This window comes from Saccopteryx leptura, chromosome X (genome assembly GCF_036850995.1).
Source record: "Saccopteryx leptura isolate mSacLep1 chromosome X, mSacLep1_pri_phased_curated, whole genome shotgun sequence".
Taxonomy (NCBI): domain Eukaryota; kingdom Metazoa; phylum Chordata; class Mammalia; order Chiroptera; family Emballonuridae; genus Saccopteryx; species Saccopteryx leptura.
Genome location: NC_089516.1, coordinates 124,253,592 through 124,275,305, shown reverse-complemented (window position 1 = coordinate 124,275,305; position 21,714 = coordinate 124,253,592). Strand labels below are relative to the sequence as shown.

Sequence of the window (21,714 nt, the reverse complement as noted above, 5' to 3'; positions counted from 1 at the left end):
AACCCTGAGGTGGTAGGAGAGAAGAGAATGCCGGGAGAAGCTGGCCAGTTCAAAGTCAGTTTGAACTTGAGCCCCGGAAGGTTATCCAGCTGACCTGAAATGTCAGGATGCAGCTAGAAGAGATAAAACTTTTAAGGAACATCCCCACCTCCACCCCAGCGGAGGAGATAGTGGCTGTGTTTAAGGGTCAATTTTTGGTCTGGATTAATATTCTGGTCTGCCACTAGGCGAGTACCAAGTTAGATAGCCTCTCTGAGCCTACTATAAAAATGGGATAAAGTAGTACTTTATAAGGTGGTTGTCAAGGCCAAAGCTGAGGTGAAATGTATTAGTATACTACCTGGGATAAGTGATAGGCACAGTTACTAGTTATTATTACTATTATTAAGGTTAATTATTGTTACTATTATTAAGGTTAGGGAAAGGAGCATAAATTGTGTCACCCTGAGTGAGGCCAGCAATGGCTTCCTGTTGCATGTTGAATTAAAGGCAGCTTCCTGCCCCAGGCTCTACAGGCCTGAGTGCCTAGGCCCCTGCTCACCTCTCACCCAGCATACCCTCTCACCACACCCTGGGTTATGCCTGGCTGCCCCCTGAACGCAGCAAGATGCTTTGCTGCCTTGGGCCCTTTTGGTTTGCTCTTTTCTTTGCTTGGAAGGTTCTTCACAAGATCTTGTATGGCTGGCTTTTTCTGCAGCAGGGAAGGTGCATATATACTCAGATGAAACCTCAGTGATCTTAAGTCCCGCATTGTCCCCTCTGAGACAGACTGCCCATCAGAACAATGAGACTGGATTAGATCATCACTAAGATTTTCTCCGTAATGCTCTGCCTACTGTTGCAGAGGGTGGCTTTATGTTATTAGGCTACACCAAGAACCAGGTCTTCAATTTGCCCTTCAGTCAAGTTGCCCTAATGGTTCTCCTGCAACGGCAGCTGGGGAAACAGTCTCTAACATCTGGAAATGTGGTCATTGAGGCTGCTCTGCCATATTGCCTGCTGCTGCATAAAAAACCGTGTCAGTCACTATCCACTGAGGGGGGGAACTCACTCTCAAAACAACACAAAAACACCTTCCTCTGCCAAGTCTTTGGGTGGGGTTAGAAATACTGTTCATGAAAACACTGAATCAGCACACTTATCAGGGTCAAGCTCGCAGTTGAAATGAACTGGAAGATGGCCCTGTTTGAGAGAAACTTCCAGCTGAGGAGGCCTCTTCAGTCTCAAAGGGAATGGAATCAGAATGTGCAAGTTCACAATGCAGATGGCAGAGGAATAAAGGTACTGCATCATGCTCAAGTTAGGGGTTTCCTTCTAAAGTGCTAGCATTCATATTACAGCCCCCCCTCGAGTATTAAATTTATGAACTTCATCACCCCAGGAGGTAATAATAAGAGTTCAAAACTAGTTTTCACTCAAAAGTTTCAAAGTGAATTATGTGAAAAGAGGCTCTTTGGGGGGCATGTCAAAACTACTGAGACTATGTTGGAAAGGACTGGGTTCTCTCAAAATGTATACTTTGGGGTTTGTCAGATTTCTAGGCCTGAGGTGCTCATGGATCTGACCCAGTGTGATATATACATGAATTAAGAATCAACATTCTGCCTGACCTGTGGTGGCGCAGTGGATAAAGCATCGACCTGGAATGCTGAGGTTGCCGGTTCAAAACCCTGCCCTTGTCTAGTCAAGGCACATATAGGAGTTGATGCTCCCTGCTCCTCCCCCCCTTCTCTCTCTCTCTCTCTCTCCTAAAAAAATAAAAATTAAAAAAAAAGAATCAACATTCGTTCTCCCAACAGTGCTATTGTGTTGCCTTAATACTCAGTTTAAAATAAGGACCCTTGGCTGGCCTCTGAAAACACTGACTTCTTTATTAGCCTCTGAAAATATGTGGCTGCTTCTCCTGTTCCAGGGCAAATATACTGAGAATTCTTGATTCTTCCTGTAGGACAGGAAATGACAGGACAGGCAGAGCTCTGAGGACTCAGGGACAAAAGCCTCGCCCCTCCGTTCTTCCTCACCAAGACCACACTTTGATTTTTCACACAACATACATTTATTGAGAAAAAATTTGCAATAAATTATAATAAAAAAGATGACACAAAATACAGAATCCCACTAGCAGCTTTGCTTGGTGACCAAAACATTTTTGGGAAATACAACAAACAATTACAGAAGAAGACTCAGAAAACTGTGAAAGGGAGACTAATGCAGCATTACCGCGAGTTTGAACCATTTCTTCCCTAAAACCATAGCTGCAGAGCCCTCACCTACCAGCTGGCTTGGAATTCCTTCCTCAGAGGCGCAGCAGAGGCACTCAGGAATCAGAGGTCAGGGTGCTAGAGGACGCACCGCCAGGAGGCAGATCTCTGAGGTCTGCTCTTTCTTGTCTCCCCTACCTTGAGATTGTCTACAAACCTCAACCCTGTGTACCTCCTAGGACCACAGCTGGAATAAAGGCTGAGGCAACGAACTAACTTAGTAGTTTGCTTGACGAGGAAAGAGCTAGGCTGCTGCACACAATTCCCACTAACCACGTCCTTGATCACCCCGAGACCCCAGGTTGGCGACATACTAAGAATGTGGCCAGGATAGGCATATGGCCTATCATTGTATTAAGACCTGGCCCAGCTTCTGTAATTTGCCTCAGCTCTGATTGCTTTCTGGCGTAAGGGAGATGACGAGTGTTCTGCTCACTCTCTTCAGTCAACACCCAGCTCCTAACCTATCAGAGCTGTAGCTGTTTGGCACCAATCATGTGAGTCCTGCTTCCACAACTCCCAGTCAGAGAAGGCTCTATGTAGCCTATTGCAGATTATGTCCCTTTTCTTCCTCCCAGGAACTTCTAAGAGATGGTGGGACCGGGGAACCAAGTGGCTGTGGTGTTGCCCCAGCTCTCCTATGATGTGCCGGAAGAGTCCGGAGTTAGTGCCCGAGAACAGACACAATGCCTGTCCATTAGGATGCCTGGATTTAATGGTAACAGGCATGAATTTGGGGTAGTTTTAACAAAAAGGAACCTGGAGGAAGCCAACTGCACCAGAAAGTTTTGCAATCAGTGGCTGGTTGCTGGTTTGTTTGCCAATCAACATAGATTCCATTTTTTAAAGGCTGCCCCACAGGGACTGAGTAAATGAAGAGCTCAGAGGGTTGTTGGGTAGCAGAGAAGGGCGCTTGGCTGGCCCCGCTGCACAGTCACTCCTCCCAGCACTGGGCCGAGTGGCTGGCGGCACAAGGGAGCTGGCTGGACAGCCCCGTCAGCCTCGATGTGGGACGGGGACATCTGGCTCCTTGGACATTAGGGGACAGGAGAGGGCTTCCCAGGATTCTCATCAGTACTCTTGATGGAGAAGGAGCAGCATCTCTAGAAAGACCTGTTGGAGGTGCACACTTGTTTTTGACTGTGGTGCAAGCATTGTTCCACAAGTGGATTTCTAAGTGGGAGGTGGGTCCCACAGACACCCAGGATTTGTTCTCATGTAGAATTTGCAAAACAGAAAGGGATGGTAGGAAGCAGGACTGGTCAAACATGGATGTTTTCACTCCTGAATATGCAAAAAAGTGCTTCCACTCTGATAACAATTCTGTCACACCAGTGGGATGTCATCTCCAATAGTCCCTAACATTCTGCTACTAAATGTGGTCTGAGATAAGAGAACATGGTTCCACTCAGTGCAAATTAATGAAAGGGCCAATGTTACAGAGACATACAGATAGCACTGTAGTAGAAATGCACAAATGCATTTAACAATCACATGTAGATGGTTAACTCACTGTTGGGGACACCCAAAGGGTCACTAGCCTCACTCAGACTCCCTTTGATGTGACAGTACTGGTGGAGTGCAAAAGGGGTGACAAGGGATGGCAGGGCAAAAGTGCTTTAGAGGAAGGATCACACACAAGTCTGAGCTACACCATGTAGTGCTTGCACGCCTAGAATGGGAACATCTCAGAAGTTAGGCCTCGGGTACTAAGGACAATCATGACAGCTGGGCAGGAGGCATCAAACACGTCTCCAGATAAAGGAGTGTAAATACAGATCTCTTCGCCTTAGAAAGACAGAAGGCAAAAACACCAAGATGTGGTGACTTTGGCTTGGCAATGTAAGTCTAAACGCATTTCACTGTGTAGGCTACGGTAAGGGAGGGATTAGGAAACTGCCTTTTCATGCCAACAGCCTTGGCATTCTGCAACAGACTCTTCCTGTGGCGTGACTTTGCAAATCATTCTGAAATACTTGGTGCGAAGATCTTCCACCTCTAGAATCTCGAAGAGTAGTGAAGAGAAAAGGGCTATTAGTCTTCATCGTTCCCAAGCAGGAAAACCAAAAGGAACTGGATAGCACGCTGGCGGTCACTCGAAGTCTGTCTTGCCAACAGGTTAGGTGGAGGTCTTAGGAGAAGACTTGTGAATAAGGTAGCTAGAGGGCGAGAGGAAGAAAAGGGGAAACCCCCTTGTCAGACACCACCTAACAAAGCTTCAGGGAAGGGGTGGGGGCGAGGGGATAAGGGCAGTGGGAAAGAAGTGACTGTCCTGTCCCTGGGCTTTAGAGATGGAAGACGTCGTCGGTCTGCAAGACAGTTAACCGCCCTGATGCTGTATGAAGATCATAGACCCAATGATTGTTTAGGGGGCCGCTAAGACGGAAATCACCCTGAACGTAAGTAAATTTGACTAAGATGGGTCTACAATCTTCATACAGGATCAGGGTAGTTTAACTATTTTGTGGATCAGCATGAAATTTTTGGCAAATCGGTGCCAGTTTGTAGACTGGTGATTGAAAAACACTGGTGTACACTATGTTTTTCACACCCACCATGACCATTTTTTATAAAGATTTTATTAATTCACTTTAGAGGGGGGAGGGAGGGAGAGGGAGAGGGAGAAGGGGGAGGAGCAGGAAGCGTCAACTCCCATATGTGCCTTGACCAGGCAACCCAGACCCAGGGTTTTGACCTGGCGACCTCAGCGTTCCAGGCTGACGCTTATCCCACTGTGCCGCCACAGGTCAGGCCTGTGGCCATTCTTACTAAGTAGTCTTACCAATCATATTGGCATTGACATTGTTGTATTCGGAGAATTTTAAGAGTTCTCGAAGGAATGCCATCAAATAACGGAAAACATTTCTATGGCATCTTGGAAGCTGGGAAATCACCTGTTTTGCAAAGGGAAGGAGGCAGTGAGGAGAACAGGTGAAAGATGTAAGAAGAGCTTACAGCTGCCATAAACTCAGTTTATAATCCAACCTCTGCAGGACCCCATTCATCTGTTAAAACCCTCCCTGATTTACTTATGACCAACACAGTAACTGCCAAATGATCATTTCCAAGTCCGAATGGCTGTGCTGTCTGGCCCCTGTCCACTCAGTGACCAGGCCACGCCATCATCATGCATTGACATGCACACCTCAAGTCATAAGCAGGTCAATGTTAACCTGGTCTTTTCTCATATCCCCATGATGGGAGAATGGCAGGTACCCAAGTCATCTGCCAAGCTGAAAAGTTTTCTTTGTAATGTCATTTAACATGGACGGGAGCTTCTCCCAATACTTACTAATCTGCCTCAGAGGTATTATCAGCTATTGTAACACCAAGCACACTAAAAGAAAGGCTCCCAAGTCACGTCAGTCAGAATCCCATGTGTGATCAGCTTCAGCAATCTTACACCAGAGTAGAGGCATCCACCCTACCCAATGGGCCAACTGGGAAAGGGTGCAAAGTATAATGGGAAATAAACTTAAACTTTAAGGGTTCTAACTCTCAATGCTGGTGTCAAGCCATGAAAAAAAGACCCAGACCCATCCTACCATGTAGCTGATTGGCTTTGTAAAATGGATGACTTCTCTATGGGGGAACCTGACCCCAACATAGCCTCAGAGCAATAAGACTCACCTGTCTGCAGACCCGGGGATCATGAGCAGAGTCAAGGCATCGCTGATACAGCTCATAACAGATGACAGGCTCTGGCAGGGCTTCCAGGAAAATGAGCAGCGCTTCGGCCACAGAGTGATTACTGCCAGCTGGACAGCCTTAAGTCAAAGGAAAGCAGCTACAGGAAAAAGGGCACACCGACATGTGATTTGCTTCCCTCCTCAAGCTTCCTCAGTGACTGTTTCCTTCCTCTTACTCAGGGCACACTCATCCTAATTGGGGCTTGATTATTTTATTGGTCTATGTACACTGCAGCTGAGCTGTTACAAAATTGATCAGACTCTTCGGAAGTCTGGCCCAACTTGAAAGTCAGGGGACTATAGCATGCAGAATGATAGTCTACACTGGATCAGTCCTGGAAACTAGTGCCATCCTCCTCCCTGTCACGGTGACAGGACTTGTGGTGACAGGAGTGATCAATTGCCTGAAGCAGGACAGTACTAGTGCTTTGGGTCCTATTTCCACACTTTTTAAAACCCATTGTTACTTATTACTTTACTCTTTTCAGCAAAAGTCTGATACAAAGAAAGGTCAAAATTTCCTTTTTTCCTTTTTTATTTTTTTATTAAGTGAGAAAAGGGGAAGCAGAGACAGACTCCTGCTAGCACCCTGACTGGAATCTACCTGGAAAGCACACTAGGGGATGATGCTCTGCCCATCTGGGGCGTTGCTCTGTTGTTCAGCAACTGAGCTTTTCTTAGCACCTGAGGCAGAGGCCACAGAGCCATTCTCAGCACCCGGGGCCAACTCCCTCCAATCGAGCCATGACTGCAGGAGGAGACGAGAAAGAGAAAGAGAGAAAGAAAGAGAGAGAGAGAGAGAGAGAGAGAGAGAGAGAGAGAGAGAGAGAGAGAAGTGAAAGGGGGATGGGTAGAGAAGCAGATGGTTGCTTCTCCTGTGTGCCCTGACCAGGAATCGAACCTGGGATATCCACATGCCAGGCTAACGCTCTACCGCTAAGCCAACCGGCCAGGGCAAAATTTTCTAAATGAAATAGAAACTATAAAGTCAATGATTACCTTATAATAAAAGTTATGAAGAAAAGATGGAAGGACAAAACTCAAATGTAGGTGGTTTGAAAAAGAGCTTGGCCAAGTACTCATCCAGCTTCCTAAGCCTTTGTCAAAAAGGATACGGATTGTCTCGGGCATGCTGGTATCCAGACAGTCTATGATCTGCTGTAACTCTTCCTGCATTCCAGGGGTTTGAAACAGGTCCTCCTACCAAAGAGGTCACAAGGAATGGAATAGGCAAGACAAAACGTCCTAAGGTTCTGAAGACCACCCAGAGCCAGGAGAGCAGCAGGAAGTGAAGGGAAGGGTGGTATGCATGCTTACGATTAGGAATGGAGATGTGACAGCAGTGCCTGTTCTCTTTACCATCTATCTCAATAGTCTGTGCGGACTGTATTTTAAACCAGAAACTATCTTCAAAGGTTTCAGTCTGTACCAGACACGGCAGGGGACTAGATGGTTGGATTACAGAGCAGGTGTTCCCCATCTAGCCTCCTGACAAGAAGGCAGAGTAAAAGCAGTAGAACCGCATTCAAACACTGATATCAGTAATCCCTGCTTTTTAAAAACTCATGTGATGCCACTGCTTTTACGAAAGACCTACGCTAGTGGCTGTTTTCACTATCCAAAAGCAATCCAAGAGCATTTTTGCTCTTATGAGCGCCAGCCGCGCCCCGTCCCCACAGCCCAGGAAGAATTCAGCAGTGAGAGCACCCCACACCCCTTCCCCACAGCCCAGGAAGAATTCAGCAGTGAGACCGCCCCCCACGCCCCTTCCCCACAGCCCAGGAAGAATTCAGCAGTGAGACCGCCCCCCACGCCCCTTCCCCACAGCCCAGGAAGAATTCAGCAGTGAGAGCGCCCCCCACACCCCTTCCCCACAGCCCAGGAAGCACCCAGCAGTTTGAGCGCCCCCCACGCCCCTTCCCCACAGCCCAGGAAGAATTCAGCAGTGAGACCGCCCCCACGACCCTTCCCCACAGCCCAGGAAGCACCCAGCAGTGAGACCGCCCCCCACGCCCCTTCCCCACAGCCCAGGAAGAATTCAGCAGTGAGACCGCCCCCCACGCCCCTTCCCCACAGCCCAGGAAGAATTCAGCAGTGAGACCGCCCCCCACGCCCCTTCCCCACAGCCCAGGAAGAATTCAGCAGTGAGAGCGCCCCCCACACCCCTTCCCCACAGCCCAGGAAGCACCCAGCAGTTTGAGCGCCCCCCACGCCCCTTCCCCACAGCCCAGGAAGAATTCAGCAGTGAGACCGCCCCCACGACCCTTCCCCACAGCCCAGGAAGCACCCAGCAGTGAGACCGCCCCCCACGCCCCTTCCCCACAGCCCAGGAAGAATTCAGCAGTGAGACCGCCCCCCACGCCCCTTCCCCACAGCCCAGGAAGAATTCAGCAGTGAGAGCGTTCCCACCCCTTCCCCACAGCGCAGGAAGCACCCAGCAGTGAGAGCGCCCCCCACGCCCCTTCCCCACAGCCCAGGAAGCACCCAGCAGTGAGACCGCCCCCCACGCCCCTTCCCCACAGCGCAGGAAGCACCCAGCAGTGAGAGCGCCCCCCACGCCCCTTCCCCACAGCCCAGGAAGCACCCAGCAGTGAGAGCGCCCCCCACGCCCCTTCCCCACAGCCCAGGAAGCACCCAGCAGTGAGACCGCCCCCCACGCCCCTTCCCCACAGCCCAGGAAGCACCCAGCAGTGAGAGCGCCCCCCACGCCCCTTCCCCACAGCCCAGGAAGCACCCAGCAGTTTGAGCGCCCCCCACGCCCCTTCCCCACAGCCCAGGAGGCACCCAGCAGTTTGAGCGCCCCCCACGCCCCTTCCCCACAGCCCAGGAGGCACCCAGCAGTCAGACCACCCCCCACGCCCCTTCCCCACAGCCCAGGAAGCACCCAGCAGTGAGACCGCCCCCCACGCCCCTTCCCCACAGCCCAGGAAGAATTCAGCAGTGAGAGCGCCCCCCACGCCCCTTCCCCACAGCACAGGAAGCACCCGGCAGTGAGAGCGCCCCCCACACCCCTTCCCCACAGCACAGGAAGCACCCAGCAGTCAGACCACCCCCCACGCCCCTTCCCCACAGCCCAGGAAGAATTCAGCAGTGAGAGCGCCCCCCACGCCCCTTCCCCACAGCCCAGGAAGCACCCAGCAGTGAGAGCGCCCCCCACGCCCCTTCCCCACAGCCCAGGAAGCACCCAGCAGTGAGAGCGCCCCCCACGCCCCTTCCCCACAGCCCAGGAAGCACCCAGCAGTGAGACAGCCCCCCACGCCCCTTCCCCACAGCCCAGGAAGCACCCAGCAGTTTGAGCGCCCCCCACGCCCCTTCCCCACAGCCCAGGAGGCACCCAGCAGTCAGACCGACCCCCACGCCCCTTCCCCACAGCCCAGGAAGCACCCAGCAGTGAGACCGCCCCCCACGCCCCTTCCCCACAGCCCAGGAAGAATTCAGCAGTGAGAGCGCCCCCCACGCCCCTTCCCCACAGCACAGGAAGCACCCAGCATTGAGAGCGCCCCCCACACCCCTTCCCCACAGCACAGGAAGCACCCAGCAGTCAGACCACCCCCCACGCCCCTTCCCCACAGCCCAGGAAGAATTCAGCAGTGAGACCGCCCCCCACGCCCCTTCCCCACAGCCCAGGAAGCACCCAGCAGTGAGAGCGCCCCCCACACCCCTTCCCCACAGCCCAGGAAGCACCCAGCAGTGAGACCGCCCCCCACGCCCCTTCCCCACAGCCCAGGAAGAATTCAGCAGTGAGAGCGCCCCCCACGCCCCTTCCCCACAGCACAGGAAGCACCCGGCAGTGAGAGCGCCCCCCACACCCCTTCCCCACAGCACAGGAAGCACCCAGCAGTCAGACCACCCCCACGCCCCTTCCCCACAGCCCAGGAAGAATTCAGCAGTGAGAGCGCCCCCCACGCCCCTTCCCCACAGCCCAGGAAGCACCCAGCAGTGAGACCGCCCCCCACGCCCCTTCCCCACAGCCCAGGAAGCACCCAGCAGTGAGAGCGCCCCCCACGCCCCTTCCCCACAGCCCAAAAAGCACCCAGCAGTGAGACCGCCCCCCACGCCCCTTCCCCACAGCCCAGGAAGCACCCAGCAGTGAGAGCGCCCCCCACGCCCCTTCCCCACAGCCCAGGAAGCACCCAGCAGTGAGACAGCCCCCCACGCCCCTTCCCCACAGCCCAGGAAGCACCCAGCAGTTTGAGCGCCCCCCACGCCCCTTCCCCACAGCCCAGGAGGCACCCAGCAGTCAGACCGACCCCCACGCCCCTTCCCCACAGCCCAGGAAGCACCCAGCAGTGAGACCGACCCCCACGCCCCTTCCCCACAGCCCAGGAAGAATTCAGCAGTGAGAGCGCCCCCCACGCCCCTTCCCCACAGCACAGGAAGCACCCAGCAGTGAGAGCGCCCCCCACACCCCTTCCCCACAGCACAGGAAGCACCCAGCAGTCAGACCACCCCCCACGCCCCTTCCCCACAGCCCAGGAAGAATTCAGCAGTGAGACCGCCCCCCACGCCCCTTCCCCACAGCCCAGGAAGCACCCAGCAGTGAGAGCGCCCCCCACACCCCTTCCCCACAGCCCAGGAAGCACCCAGCAGTGAGACCGCCCCCCACGCCCCTTCCCCACAGCCCAGGAAGAATTCAGCAGTGAGAGCGCCCCCCACGCCCCTTCCCCACAGCACAGGAAGCACCCAGCAGTGAGACCGCCCCCCACGCCCCTTCCCCACAGCCCAGGAAACACCCAGCAGTGAGACCGCCCCCCACGCCCCTTCCCCACAGCCCAGGAAGAATTCAGCAGTGAGACCGCCCGCCACGCCCCTTCCCCACAGCCCAGGAAGCACCCAGAAGTGAGACAGCCCCCCTCGCCCCTTCCGCACAGCCCAGGAAGCACCCAGCAGTGAGACCGCCCCCCACGCCCCTTCTCTATGGACACATGGGGTACCTCAGCGTTGTGGCACCAGAGTTTTGAAATGTCTCTGTGAACATCTGTGCTATAGGCCCTTTACTCTTATTTTGTGCATTTCTGATTTTGCTATGTTACTGTTATTTGAGGTTTTATGTGTTGTTTGGTATAATTCTGTAGATCATTTTTGGGGTCTGGGAACACTCAAAAATATTTTCATGCAAATTAATGGTAAGTGCTTCCTCGTCATACACCATGTGGCGCAAGAAGGGTTTCGCAGGAAAGCAGGACTCCTGGACAGTGGGAGGCCTGTGTTAGGAAATGCTGGGGCAGGCGGAAACGGCACGTTCAGGGCAAACCTTGAGTTTAAGTTCTGTTATTCTTCAGTAGGTAAGATACTGTTGCCCTTCAATTTGGTACCAAGAAATTTATCTTTTGGGGGGAATATGTTGAGGGTGACTAGGATATTAGGTATGGTTTAAAAGGAAAAGAGGACCACATTTACAAAATGGACTACAAGTTGCCTTTGAACTTTAAAATCTGGCATGCTTCAGTGACAGCTAAAGCAGGCATAACTTGCTCAGGTATGCAGTGGTCAGGGGGAAAGCATGTGTACAGACAGGTGCACTTGGCTCGGGACCCTGCTCTGCCACTACACTGTTGCCCTGGTCTTAGGGAAATCATTCAGCCTGCAAGCTTTCGCTCTCATCTCTGTGAACAGGGGTGTACTTCCATCTGCCCAGGCGATCCGACCCTGCTGCTGTGTGCAAGGAGCTTGGGGCGTTGAAACCTCTATATTGATGTGAGGTGTTATCATCTCTCACTGGACTCACACACCTTCCAAAGTTGCTGGGTAGGTCCACACTCACTTACCTGGTGACAGGCATTTCTGAATAAGTGATCTACCAGAAGCCAGATCTCCTTGGGGACCTGAAGGGGTCTCTCACTGGTGCCTTCATCCAAGGGAACCATCTGTAGAAGGGATTTCTCCTACGAGATGAAAAAGGATGAGAATCAAGTGAGTTTCAATAAAAACGTTGGTCTGTAACTTACTCTCTTTCCAATTCCACTTATATGGAGTACAACTTGATCTCTATCTTTTAAGATTTTTTTTTCTTCCTGGGAACACCCCGGGTCAGAAGTTACTTGATGCTAATTCCCACAGTTAAAGTATCTCCTTTTCTAGATGCTTCACTAACCATTAAGCATTCCATTTGGGTTTACTAGGTTTATCACTTGGATGCATTGTGTGTTGTAAATTCTTTCATGGGTGACACTGAGAACCAACGCTCCAGCAACTCAGTCATGGTCGAGTTCACACCCCACCAGAGACTTGTGGGTCATTAAATCACAACCATCAACACAGAACTCTGAGAGAGCAGCATCTACTTAGGTTTCTGTTGGACTTTCAACTTATTTTTCTTTCAGGTTTTACCACAAATATTACACTTTTTATTGTTGATTTAAATGAAGGTTGCTGGGCCTTAGGAATTAATCACAATTCTCCACATTAGACCTACATACATGAAGTATTTCAGGCTTGAGAGGTCTAATCTTAAGGCACTAACAGCCATAAGGATCCAAAAATAGTAAACTAACTGAACACAGAATACCAAATCTGAAATACTATGAAAAGTCTAGGATGTAAGTCCAGAAGTTATTCTTTACATTAATAGCCCAGGAAAGATTTCTCGGGGCTCTGACCCCTCCCTTCCACCTATCTACCTACTGTGTTAGAGTCTCCTGAAAGAGTTTTAGAGAAAAACCAAGAAGTGCTATAAAATGGATCACTAACTAAATCTGAACTTGAAAACGGTGTGGGAATAAAAGCCAATTATCTTATGTTTATACAGTCAAACAGAAATCATACCATATTAACAGATATCTGAAATCGGTTAAAGGGCATCTGAAGGCAACCTTCAGAAAAACCCTCATAGAGAAAACAGTGACCAACTTTTTTGTGTCTTCTTCCCCTCCTCCACCTCCGTTTATGGTCATATACTATGTATGTTCAAGTTTAGGAATTGTAAATTCCATGCACAACCCCCAGCCACATAGCCTTAAGGGAAAGAAAAGAAATATTTCACTACTTCCAGAGACTATGTACATAAGAGCAGAGCTGACAGTTCTTCTTCCTTTTTTTTTTTTTTTTCTGAAGCTGGAAACGGGGAGAGACAGTCAGACAGACTTCCGCATGCGCCCGACCGGGATCTACCCGGCACGCCCACCAGGGGCGAAGCTCTGCCCACCAGGGGGCGATGCTCTGCCCCTCCAGGGCGTTGCTCTGCCGCAACCAGAGCCACTCTAGCGCCTAGGGCAGAGGCCAAGGAGCTATCCCCTGCGCCCAGGCCATCTTTGCTCCAATGGAGCCTTGGCTGCGGGAGGGGAAGAGAGAGACAGAGAGGAAGGAGGGGGGGTGGAGAAGCAAATGGGCGCTTCTCCTATGTGCCCTGGCCGGGGATCGAACCCGGGTCTCCCGTACGCCAGGCCGACGCTCTACCGCTGAGCCAACCGGCCAGGGCCAGTTCTTCTTAACATTATGTTCTTCAACAAGCATTGGTGACCTTTTAAAGCCACTGTGTCTTTCTAAGGAAATGAGGAAGAGAAGGGAGCATGACAGCTGGTTACCATTTAAAATCTATTTTCCTCAGTTTATTTTGCTTCGTTTCTTTCCCTGGGCCTCTATCACTTGATATTCATGTTCCCTAGAGCTGCCAGAACTTCTATCAGTGGCTCATCCTCTAACTCCTTTGCAGTTGCGAGTATTAAATCCAGGCATCCGCGTGATATCTGAGCCAAAACGCTGTCAATAATGCACTCTGCACACTCTCTGGACTAAATGCAAGACAAGTTCAGATTCTTTAGCAGATGCCACCAAACTGACCATATATAAGTTATTCAGTATTGAGTCAGGTACTTACACAAAAGACACCTGCCATGCAGTTGGCACTTTTCCTGTACTAAGGCATTAAGACAACACAAGGCTCTAAGATGAAGAGACAGAACATGGCCTGCTCCTAACAAGAAACGGCTGGGAAGCAGAACCATCACAATCCTGAGCAGTTTAAAAAGGTTAATAAAATGTCAGGAGGCTCTATACATCATCCCCTATCCATTTTCAAATCCATGTGTGATAATACAAAATGTCTTGTGTCTCTGAGGTCTAGAGAAAAGATCATGCACAAGAAATGATACTTTTTAAGAAGTCCACTAATTATCCTGAACTCTAATTTTCAAAGGGAAACCAGGCACACTTTGTCCTCTGTCAACGAGACAGATCTGGTGCCTGATAAGCCCACACATTGTCACCCTAGTGCTAATAACCAAAGCACAGAAAGACTGTGCCATTGCCACCATTAAAGTGCCTTAACTGAGCCAAATGATGTCGTCATGTTAGACACTGTGTGAAAGTGCTTGAAGAATGTTGTTCAAGCCTGTTTCTGCACGTGGTTGCCCGTGTGGAGCCAGGCGCTCTCCAGCTCCCAGGGGGGCGAGCCGTAGAAGGAGCTTTCCACTAGGCATTCAGGAGACCAGGTTCTAGTCCCCTCTGTCCCACGTTCCTGACATCCGGGATGGCAGGCGCAGGAGGGCCCCAGTGAGCTCTTCAGTTGTGCTGGCCTGAGCTGCTCACCAGTAGAATAGAGCAAACACCCGACCCTGTCTGAAGGCAGAGAACCTGACCAGATGATCCCTTCTGAGCTCATTCGGCTCTATGATTCTATTCTACGCTCTATTTCTTGACCATATTGGAGTATTGTTTCAGTAATTAATCACTGTTATCACTTACCCCAAATCACTCGTAATACAAGAATAATCCACTTCTGATTTCACTCTCATTGGAAGTGGAGGACAGCTAAGTGGCACCTTTCTCCATCTCCTGAGCTTTCTGCTACATCAGCCAGTTCTTGAGTTATTTCTCAGTACAAATACAAATACAAATACAAGTCTGGCCCCTTGGGTCCTGTTGCTTTTACATCCTAGGCATCAATGCCTTGCCCAGTCCAGTAACTATCTTCCCTGTACTTCAAATACACTGCAGACCAGCTCTGGGGGACTGTCATGGAGTCAGAGGTCTCTGCTACGGAAAACCCTAGGGGCGAATTCCAGGGCCCACAGTTAAATGTCAATCAAGCACAGGGAAATGCATAACCACCAATAGATTGCATTACCTTTTCTAGGAAGCTGTCTTCTTCCTGAGAGCACAGCAGGGAAAGAAAGTCATTGACAGATAGAAAATGATTAGAATTAATTTACAGAACTGGATACAGATCACTATTATTAGAACTCAACCAGCTTACTAGATACATATGTTTTAAACAGCTTTAAATTCTTAATAAATCATGATTGTTGAAAATGGAACACATTTTCATATGCAAAGTTCCCTCTTGTGCATAATACATTTCTGTGCAGTTTACTGAGACTATCACTCAAGAAACATTCCTGTGCAGCCCTGGACTTCTGTGGCCTTTGGCCACTGGCAGCTGATCCGGGAAAAGCCCAGTGATGTTTCTCGTCTGTGCATAGCCCGGCTGCCACCCTGCGTACCTTCTCGCTTCACCCTAATGCCACTTTGATAGAAGAATTCGCTTGTGAGCCTGAGAGTGGCCATTCAGAAGGAAATGGTAAGTCTCTCTCCTCTCGGCCGCCCTTTCTGTCACCCTCAGCATCCCCACTCCTTTCTATCTTCCTATACCCGGCCCCTCCTCAAAGCCCCAAATATGGAGGTCCCTCTAAAATGTACATTAATTTCGTTTCTGATCTCTGTGGGCCAGAACATCCATCTCTATCCCCTGTTGGGTAATGCTATAAGGCATGAGAGAAAAAAAAGCAAAGCAGGGGGGAGGGAAGGAGCACTGAATTAAAAAGCATTTTAAGCGTCTCTGTCTCTGTCTTCTGTACAATCCAGTAACAGCAACAGCAAGAACTACATCCCACCACTTAGGGAGCTCCTCCTGCACACACTGGGAACTGTGCAACAGTGTCGCTTAGTCAGCAAACGTGTGTAGATATTATTTCTATTTCACAGATGAGTAAACTGAGGCTCTGAAAGCTTAAATTATTTGTCCAAGGTCACACTATTAGGTAATAAGTGACAGAAGCAGGATTAGAACTCAGGTCTGACTCCACAGTCATTACCACTATGCTCCCTTAGGCGACTCAAAAAGGACAAGCGTCCTGCTTCCAGGACAGAGAAGCGGGGCAAAGCTGGGAGAATGTATTTCACTGCACAGCAGAGCAAAGACCATGAGAACCCCGTTACAAGGCAGCACAGTTAGTGGAGAGGCTACAGGCACTGGTGTTAGACAGTCCTGGGTACACATCTGTGGTCTACCTCGTATTCATTTTGTACAGACCAGAAGCAAATTATTCAACTTTGTAAAGGCTTAGTTTCTTCACCTCTAAAACAAGAATAACGATATTTACCTCACAGGGACGGAGAAGCAGCCTAACTCAGGGCTGATGGGCCAGCAGGCTAGCAGAAAGCCTGGGGCTCTGAGAGCTCCTCACACCACCCCAGCAACTCGCACTGGAATCCTCTCAATCCTGCCATGGGCCACCGAGAACTGGTGCACAAGTCCCACGTCTAAGGTCTGACAGTAAAGGGAGAAATCTGCCTTCACTGGCAGAGATGTGCTGGGCCTGAGGAAGTGGGCGAAGCACGTGTTCTCTGGCATTTCAAGTGGTAATGCCGAGTGCATTTCCCCCAGTGAGTATGCTATGTGGTGGGCAGCTTGTTAGTATTGTTAGGTACATTATGAACTAAACATCCTTTTGTGGGTTTACCTAGACTTTTAAATACCACACATAAAATTAAATAAAAATAATCAGACTAACAGTGCTTTGTAAAATATACAGTCTTCCTAGTATTGTAATTAAAATACTTTTTAATGTCAGAGTTAATTCTGAATGCCAAACATTTAATGTAACACAGATTTAGAGCACGACCTTTCTTAAACTGCAGACTACTTAGTAACAAACAGAGAATCTGCCTGCTTTCCCTCCATGAACACATACTCCATGCCCGGATGAGTAAAACTAGGCAGCGTTTTTATCTACCAGCCTGTCAGCAGGCCCTCCAAGCTGTCTGATCTGAGCAGTGCCCACTCGCAATGCACGTAGTGCCTGTGGGGGGCGGGGAGGTGACTTGGGGGAGGGTCCCAGGATTTATGGCCTGATATTGTTGTAACTTACAAATGAGTTCTCAGTAAGTGGTTAAAACAAACAAACAAACAGAAACAAACAAACAAAGACAAAAACAGGGTTCAAAGGAAGGAAACAGAGCTCTCTCCTAGGGCTGTCAGGACAGTTCACAATGGAGATAGGACCTAACTAACCTTTAAAAGATTCAAAGAATTTTAAACTGTAAGGGGCAGAAACAAACAAAGGTTCCGAGAAGGTAAATCATGAGGTGAGATTAGGGAAAATTCAGTCATCGGGTTTGTGGGGAGCACGTGGGGATGTTGAGAAAAACAGGGGGAAAGAAATCTGCAAAGCTGTTGAAGTCAGACTTTCGGGGGACACTGATGACAGGGGAAGCAATTTGGATTGCAGTCAGGAGACACTAAGGAGCCACTGACTATTGTTAAACAGGGAAGTGACAGGCCCCACCTCTGTGTTACAGAAAGATCGATCTGAGAGCCCTGAAGAGGAAACCCGAAAAGGTAAGGACACAGAGGCGAAGGGAATGCCGAAAGGCTCTCAAGGTATTGTCAAGCAGGAGACAGTGAATACCTAAACTAAAAATGGGAAAACAGTGTTTTTCTAAATGAATGCATACACAAGAGAAAACTGAAAGAAGAATCAAAAGGACTGTGATAAGATGGGCAGCAGATTGACATTGTGAGTTTACTTCCCTGGCCACAGGCAAAAGGTGGAAGTGAGTGAGTTATTTCAACAGGAGGCTCAAGTTTGAGAACAGAAGCACCACCCAGGTGCCCCCACGAATACACGGCATACTCCTACGGTGGTCCTGCAGTTACTGCTGCCCCTCTCTGCAGAAAGCTCCACCTCCGATCACACTAAAACAGGGAGCCGACTTCCAGATCCCCCCAGTGGGGCAACACTGGCGTGCTACAAATGTATAGCAAATCATTCTTGACCCCAACAGGCAGACTTACGGGACTTTTTCCAGTAGTAAATGCAGTTAAAGCAATGCAAAAGTGTCATTTTTAGACAGATTCAAATCTAAAAATTAAAAATAGAAACTGAAATGGATACTGAAGTTCTAGGAAAGATTATTTCATGTGAAGTTAAAGAGAAGAAACACCAACCACACCCCTAACAGGGTAAGAAATGGGTGTGGAAACACCTAGTAGAGAAATCACTGGAGAGGAACTAACCACCAAGTTGTTCTTCCTGTTATTTGAGATGTTTGATGTTCTTTCCCTAATAGACATGTCCCTAAGCAAATACAGTTTGTCCACTGTAAAGCCAGGAGGCACGGCCAGGGCCAGCATCAGAGCAGCCCAGCCCTTGCAGGTTCGCATTGGATTCGGACAGTCGGTAAAGAAACCATGGAGCCAAAAACTGGTGGGCCATAGCCTTTAATCCTACCTTGCACCCGGCGGGCAAGTAAAAATACACACTGGGCTCCAAAACCCAGTCACACTCAGTGCTCACAAAGCCACTGACTTATCCGAGTTTCCTAGAATCAAAGGTTTCTAGCTCACCAACCTTATTCTCCTCAGTTCCCCATCTCCTTCCTTATCCCAGATACAAACTCTACACAGACTGGCATCTCACTCAGTATTCCGCCATCTTGGCTGCTTCTCCTGGCCTCCTCCACGTGGCCTCCTTCCGCTGCTGGCTCTACTTTCTCTGCTCTCTCATGCTAACCTCAGGAACCAAGAGCACAAGCTCCCGCTCCATCCCATTTTATAGTGTAGATTCAAACCCTTAATCCAATATACAAAACAGGGAAGTCTCTAATACAAAGTCACTTCTCTGAGGCATGATTGGATTGTACCACCCCACATCAAACAGGGTGGGAAAGGCTTAATCCCAAAACCAAGCCCCAGGTTACAACGATCCCCAACACACATTAATATCACCTGGGCAACGGCCTCTTTAACAAAGTGAGCATAATACATTTTATCTGCCCAACATCCACCCATCCTCAACTTTCCTCATCTCAATATTTACAAGCTAACCCTATTACCAGACCTGGGGCGTTCAAACCCAGTAGTCATTAGTCTAGTCTACAAAGCAGCACTGGAATGTTCCTCCCAGCGTGTCAGTTTACAAGCTCATAGCACTCATCAAAGCCTCCATGGTTCTAGGTGCCCTCTGGCTCTAGCAGAACCTCATCCGTGGACTTTCAGACTCTATCCCCTGCCCCTACCCCTACGCAACCAGCTAACCCTACTTTTCCCAGGGTTACCTTATAATATTTCCCTTTCACTTTCTACTCTTAATTCACTGTGTCTTATGCCTGGAAGAGCCTGCTCACTTAATATATTAATACACGTTTCTTAAAGACTTCTGTGATGAACCCCAAGCCACTTCCCTAGTCCACATTATTCTTATGCGTTGAACTAATTTTTTGTTATGTTGCTGCTGCATGCATGAAATATTCATTAAAGCCAAAATAGACTGATTCTGAGATTGATTTTTACAGAGATTAGCTGGTTAATCAATAAGCTTTTATAGCATATAAGGGCTTAAGTAAACAGCACAGGAAGGGAATCTATTGTTAATACAAATTACAAGCTCCATAACTCTCATTCTAAATGACATTCCAAAATATTGACTTCCCAAACACATTGGACATAAGCCAGTAAAGGTGGTTAATATTTACATTATCTCTAACCAAACTCCATATTAACCTGGATTTCGAATTTAGCCATATGGTACACGCAAGTAAACTTTCAGCACCACTAATTACAGAACCCACATAAACTCCATAATACTTTGTATCCAATGTGTAATGAATATTGATGACTATATGGTAAGTATATGCTAGATAATAAACTAAAAAGGCTATCTTACTTCTTGATTAAGTTTATCTTAATTATGAATACTCTCCTGGTTGTCACTTGGGCTAATCCCAACTACTTTAGTAGTGGCAAAGTCACTGTCATTGAGATATGCAGGAAGAATGAAAAGGACTTATGCCAGCTACTTAATTCTGCATTTGGTGTGAAGAGGGTGTGGCACAAGAACCTTTCTGAAAGGAAACACGGAGACTCAACACAGGCACTGAACTCATTTCTGGTTGCACTAAAGATTTAGAGTAAATAATACAAGAAGGACAATAGGTATACCATTATTAATAGCACTGTTTCACGAGATCTGAAATATCATCTAGGGTCTTGGAACAAACAAACTAAGAAAGCATTTCAGAAGGGCAAAATCAGAGTGGGGAAGGTATTATGAATGGCGTCCAGAAAATGCTAGATTTCTTTTTGCTGCCCCACACTAATATGGGTGATTTTCTCATCAGTGATATATAGGAACTGAATAATGCAAAAGTACAACAGGTTATGAAAAGAATCCGAACCCTAAGTCTTACAAAAGAAAAACTTTAAAAGAATAAATGATGACTACACACAATTTCATAGGAACTCAGCAATTTTGTAATGGAAAAAATGATTAGGTTTCTATTTTTTTAAGCCTTGAATCATTTGTACACAGAAAGAAGGAAAGGGCTTCTTACAGAACCATGAACTCCGTTAAAGATTTGGGCTACTTCCTATTTATGGTCAGACATGGTTAAATTACCTGGTATTATTTTAAATAAACTTTTAAAATTTTATGCTGCTTGAGCCCCCTCCAGTCGCTTTAATATGGGACAATTATAGTAAATGTTATTACAATGCTTTTACCAACTCTGACCAAAAGTAAAGCTAGATTCCAGTTTACGGAAAACAAGGTGGGAAGAGAGGGTTTAAAGGAATAAGTTTAAAAAATCCTCAAGAGGAAATAATCAAATACATTTAGGAAATGGTAGATTCTTGACTGTGCAATGTCCCAGACTCTTAAAAAGTCAACATCATCAAAGAAAAAAGGGGAGAACTATCTACTCTATAAGAGACTGAAGAGCCCTCACCAAATGTACCGTATGAATCCAGACTGGGTTTTGCTTTAAGAAAGCTGCAAAAAAAATTTCTTGAGCTCTGACTAGCTGGCTCAGTGGTAGAGCATCAGCCCAGTGTGTGGAAGACCCAGGTTCGATTCCCGGCCAGGGCACACAGGAGAAGCACCCATCTGCTTCTCCATTCTTCCCCCTCTCCTTCCTCTCTATCTCTTCCCATTCTGCAGCCAAGGCTCCATTGGAGCAAAATTGGCCCAGGCGCTGAGGACGACTCCATGGCCTCTGCCTCAGGTGCTAGAATGGCTCCAATGCAATGGAGCAACAGCCCAGATGGGCAGAGCATCACCCCCTGGAGGGCATGCCAGGTAGATCCCGGTCGGGCGCATGTGGGAGTCTGTCTGTCTGCCTCCCCACTTCTAACTTTGGAAAAATACAAAAAAGAAAAATCTTGAGACAATTGGAGAACTCTAGATATAGACTGCCTAATTTTCTTAGGTGCAATAATGGTTCTGCGTTATACAGAGGTTGTCGTTTTTCTTAAGAGAGGCAGGGTGAAGTATTCACTGGTGAAAGTGACATAACATCACTCAATTTCAAATGGTACAACAAAAATATGTATCTATATGCAGAGGTGGGCAAAAGTAGGGTTACAGTTGTTAGTACATAAAACAGTTTATTCTTTTATTATTTCTATTAATTATTGTATTATTTGTATTTCAACTGCAATCCTCCTCTTGCTCACACCCCTGTCTGTGTGTAAGGCAGGTGGGATTCCCTGTACTATTACTCCAATTTTTCTGTACATTTGCCATTTTTATAATAAAGTTGAAAAAAAA

At 48.4% G+C, this 21,714-nt stretch overlaps 1 protein-coding gene across 3 annotated transcripts in view; it reads right to left on the bottom strand.

Moving 5' to 3' along the window:
- Positions 1–2,044: 2,044 nt before the first annotated feature.
- The window catches only part of OCRL (OCRL inositol polyphosphate-5-phosphatase), a 58,615-nt gene continuing 38,945 nt past the window's right edge, over positions 2,045–21,714 (bottom strand). For 2 of the 3 annotated variants that reach the window (XM_066356109.1, XM_066356110.1), the window contains exons 18-23: positions 15,015–15,038; positions 11,719–11,835; positions 7,066–7,150; positions 5,892–6,019; positions 5,044–5,155; positions 2,045–4,420 (exon numbers count right to left, since the gene is read on the bottom strand). In XM_066356109.1, coding sequence (XP_066212206.1) covers positions 4,296–4,420; positions 5,044–5,155; positions 5,892–6,019; positions 7,066–7,150; positions 11,719–11,835; positions 15,015–15,038 — 591 coding nt within the window. In that variant the 3' untranslated portion in view covers positions 2,045–4,295. The remainder of the gene's footprint in view (positions 4,421–5,043; positions 5,156–5,891; positions 6,020–7,065; positions 7,151–11,718; positions 11,836–15,014; positions 15,039–21,714) is intronic. The other variant, XM_066356111.1, reaches the window with a different exon arrangement.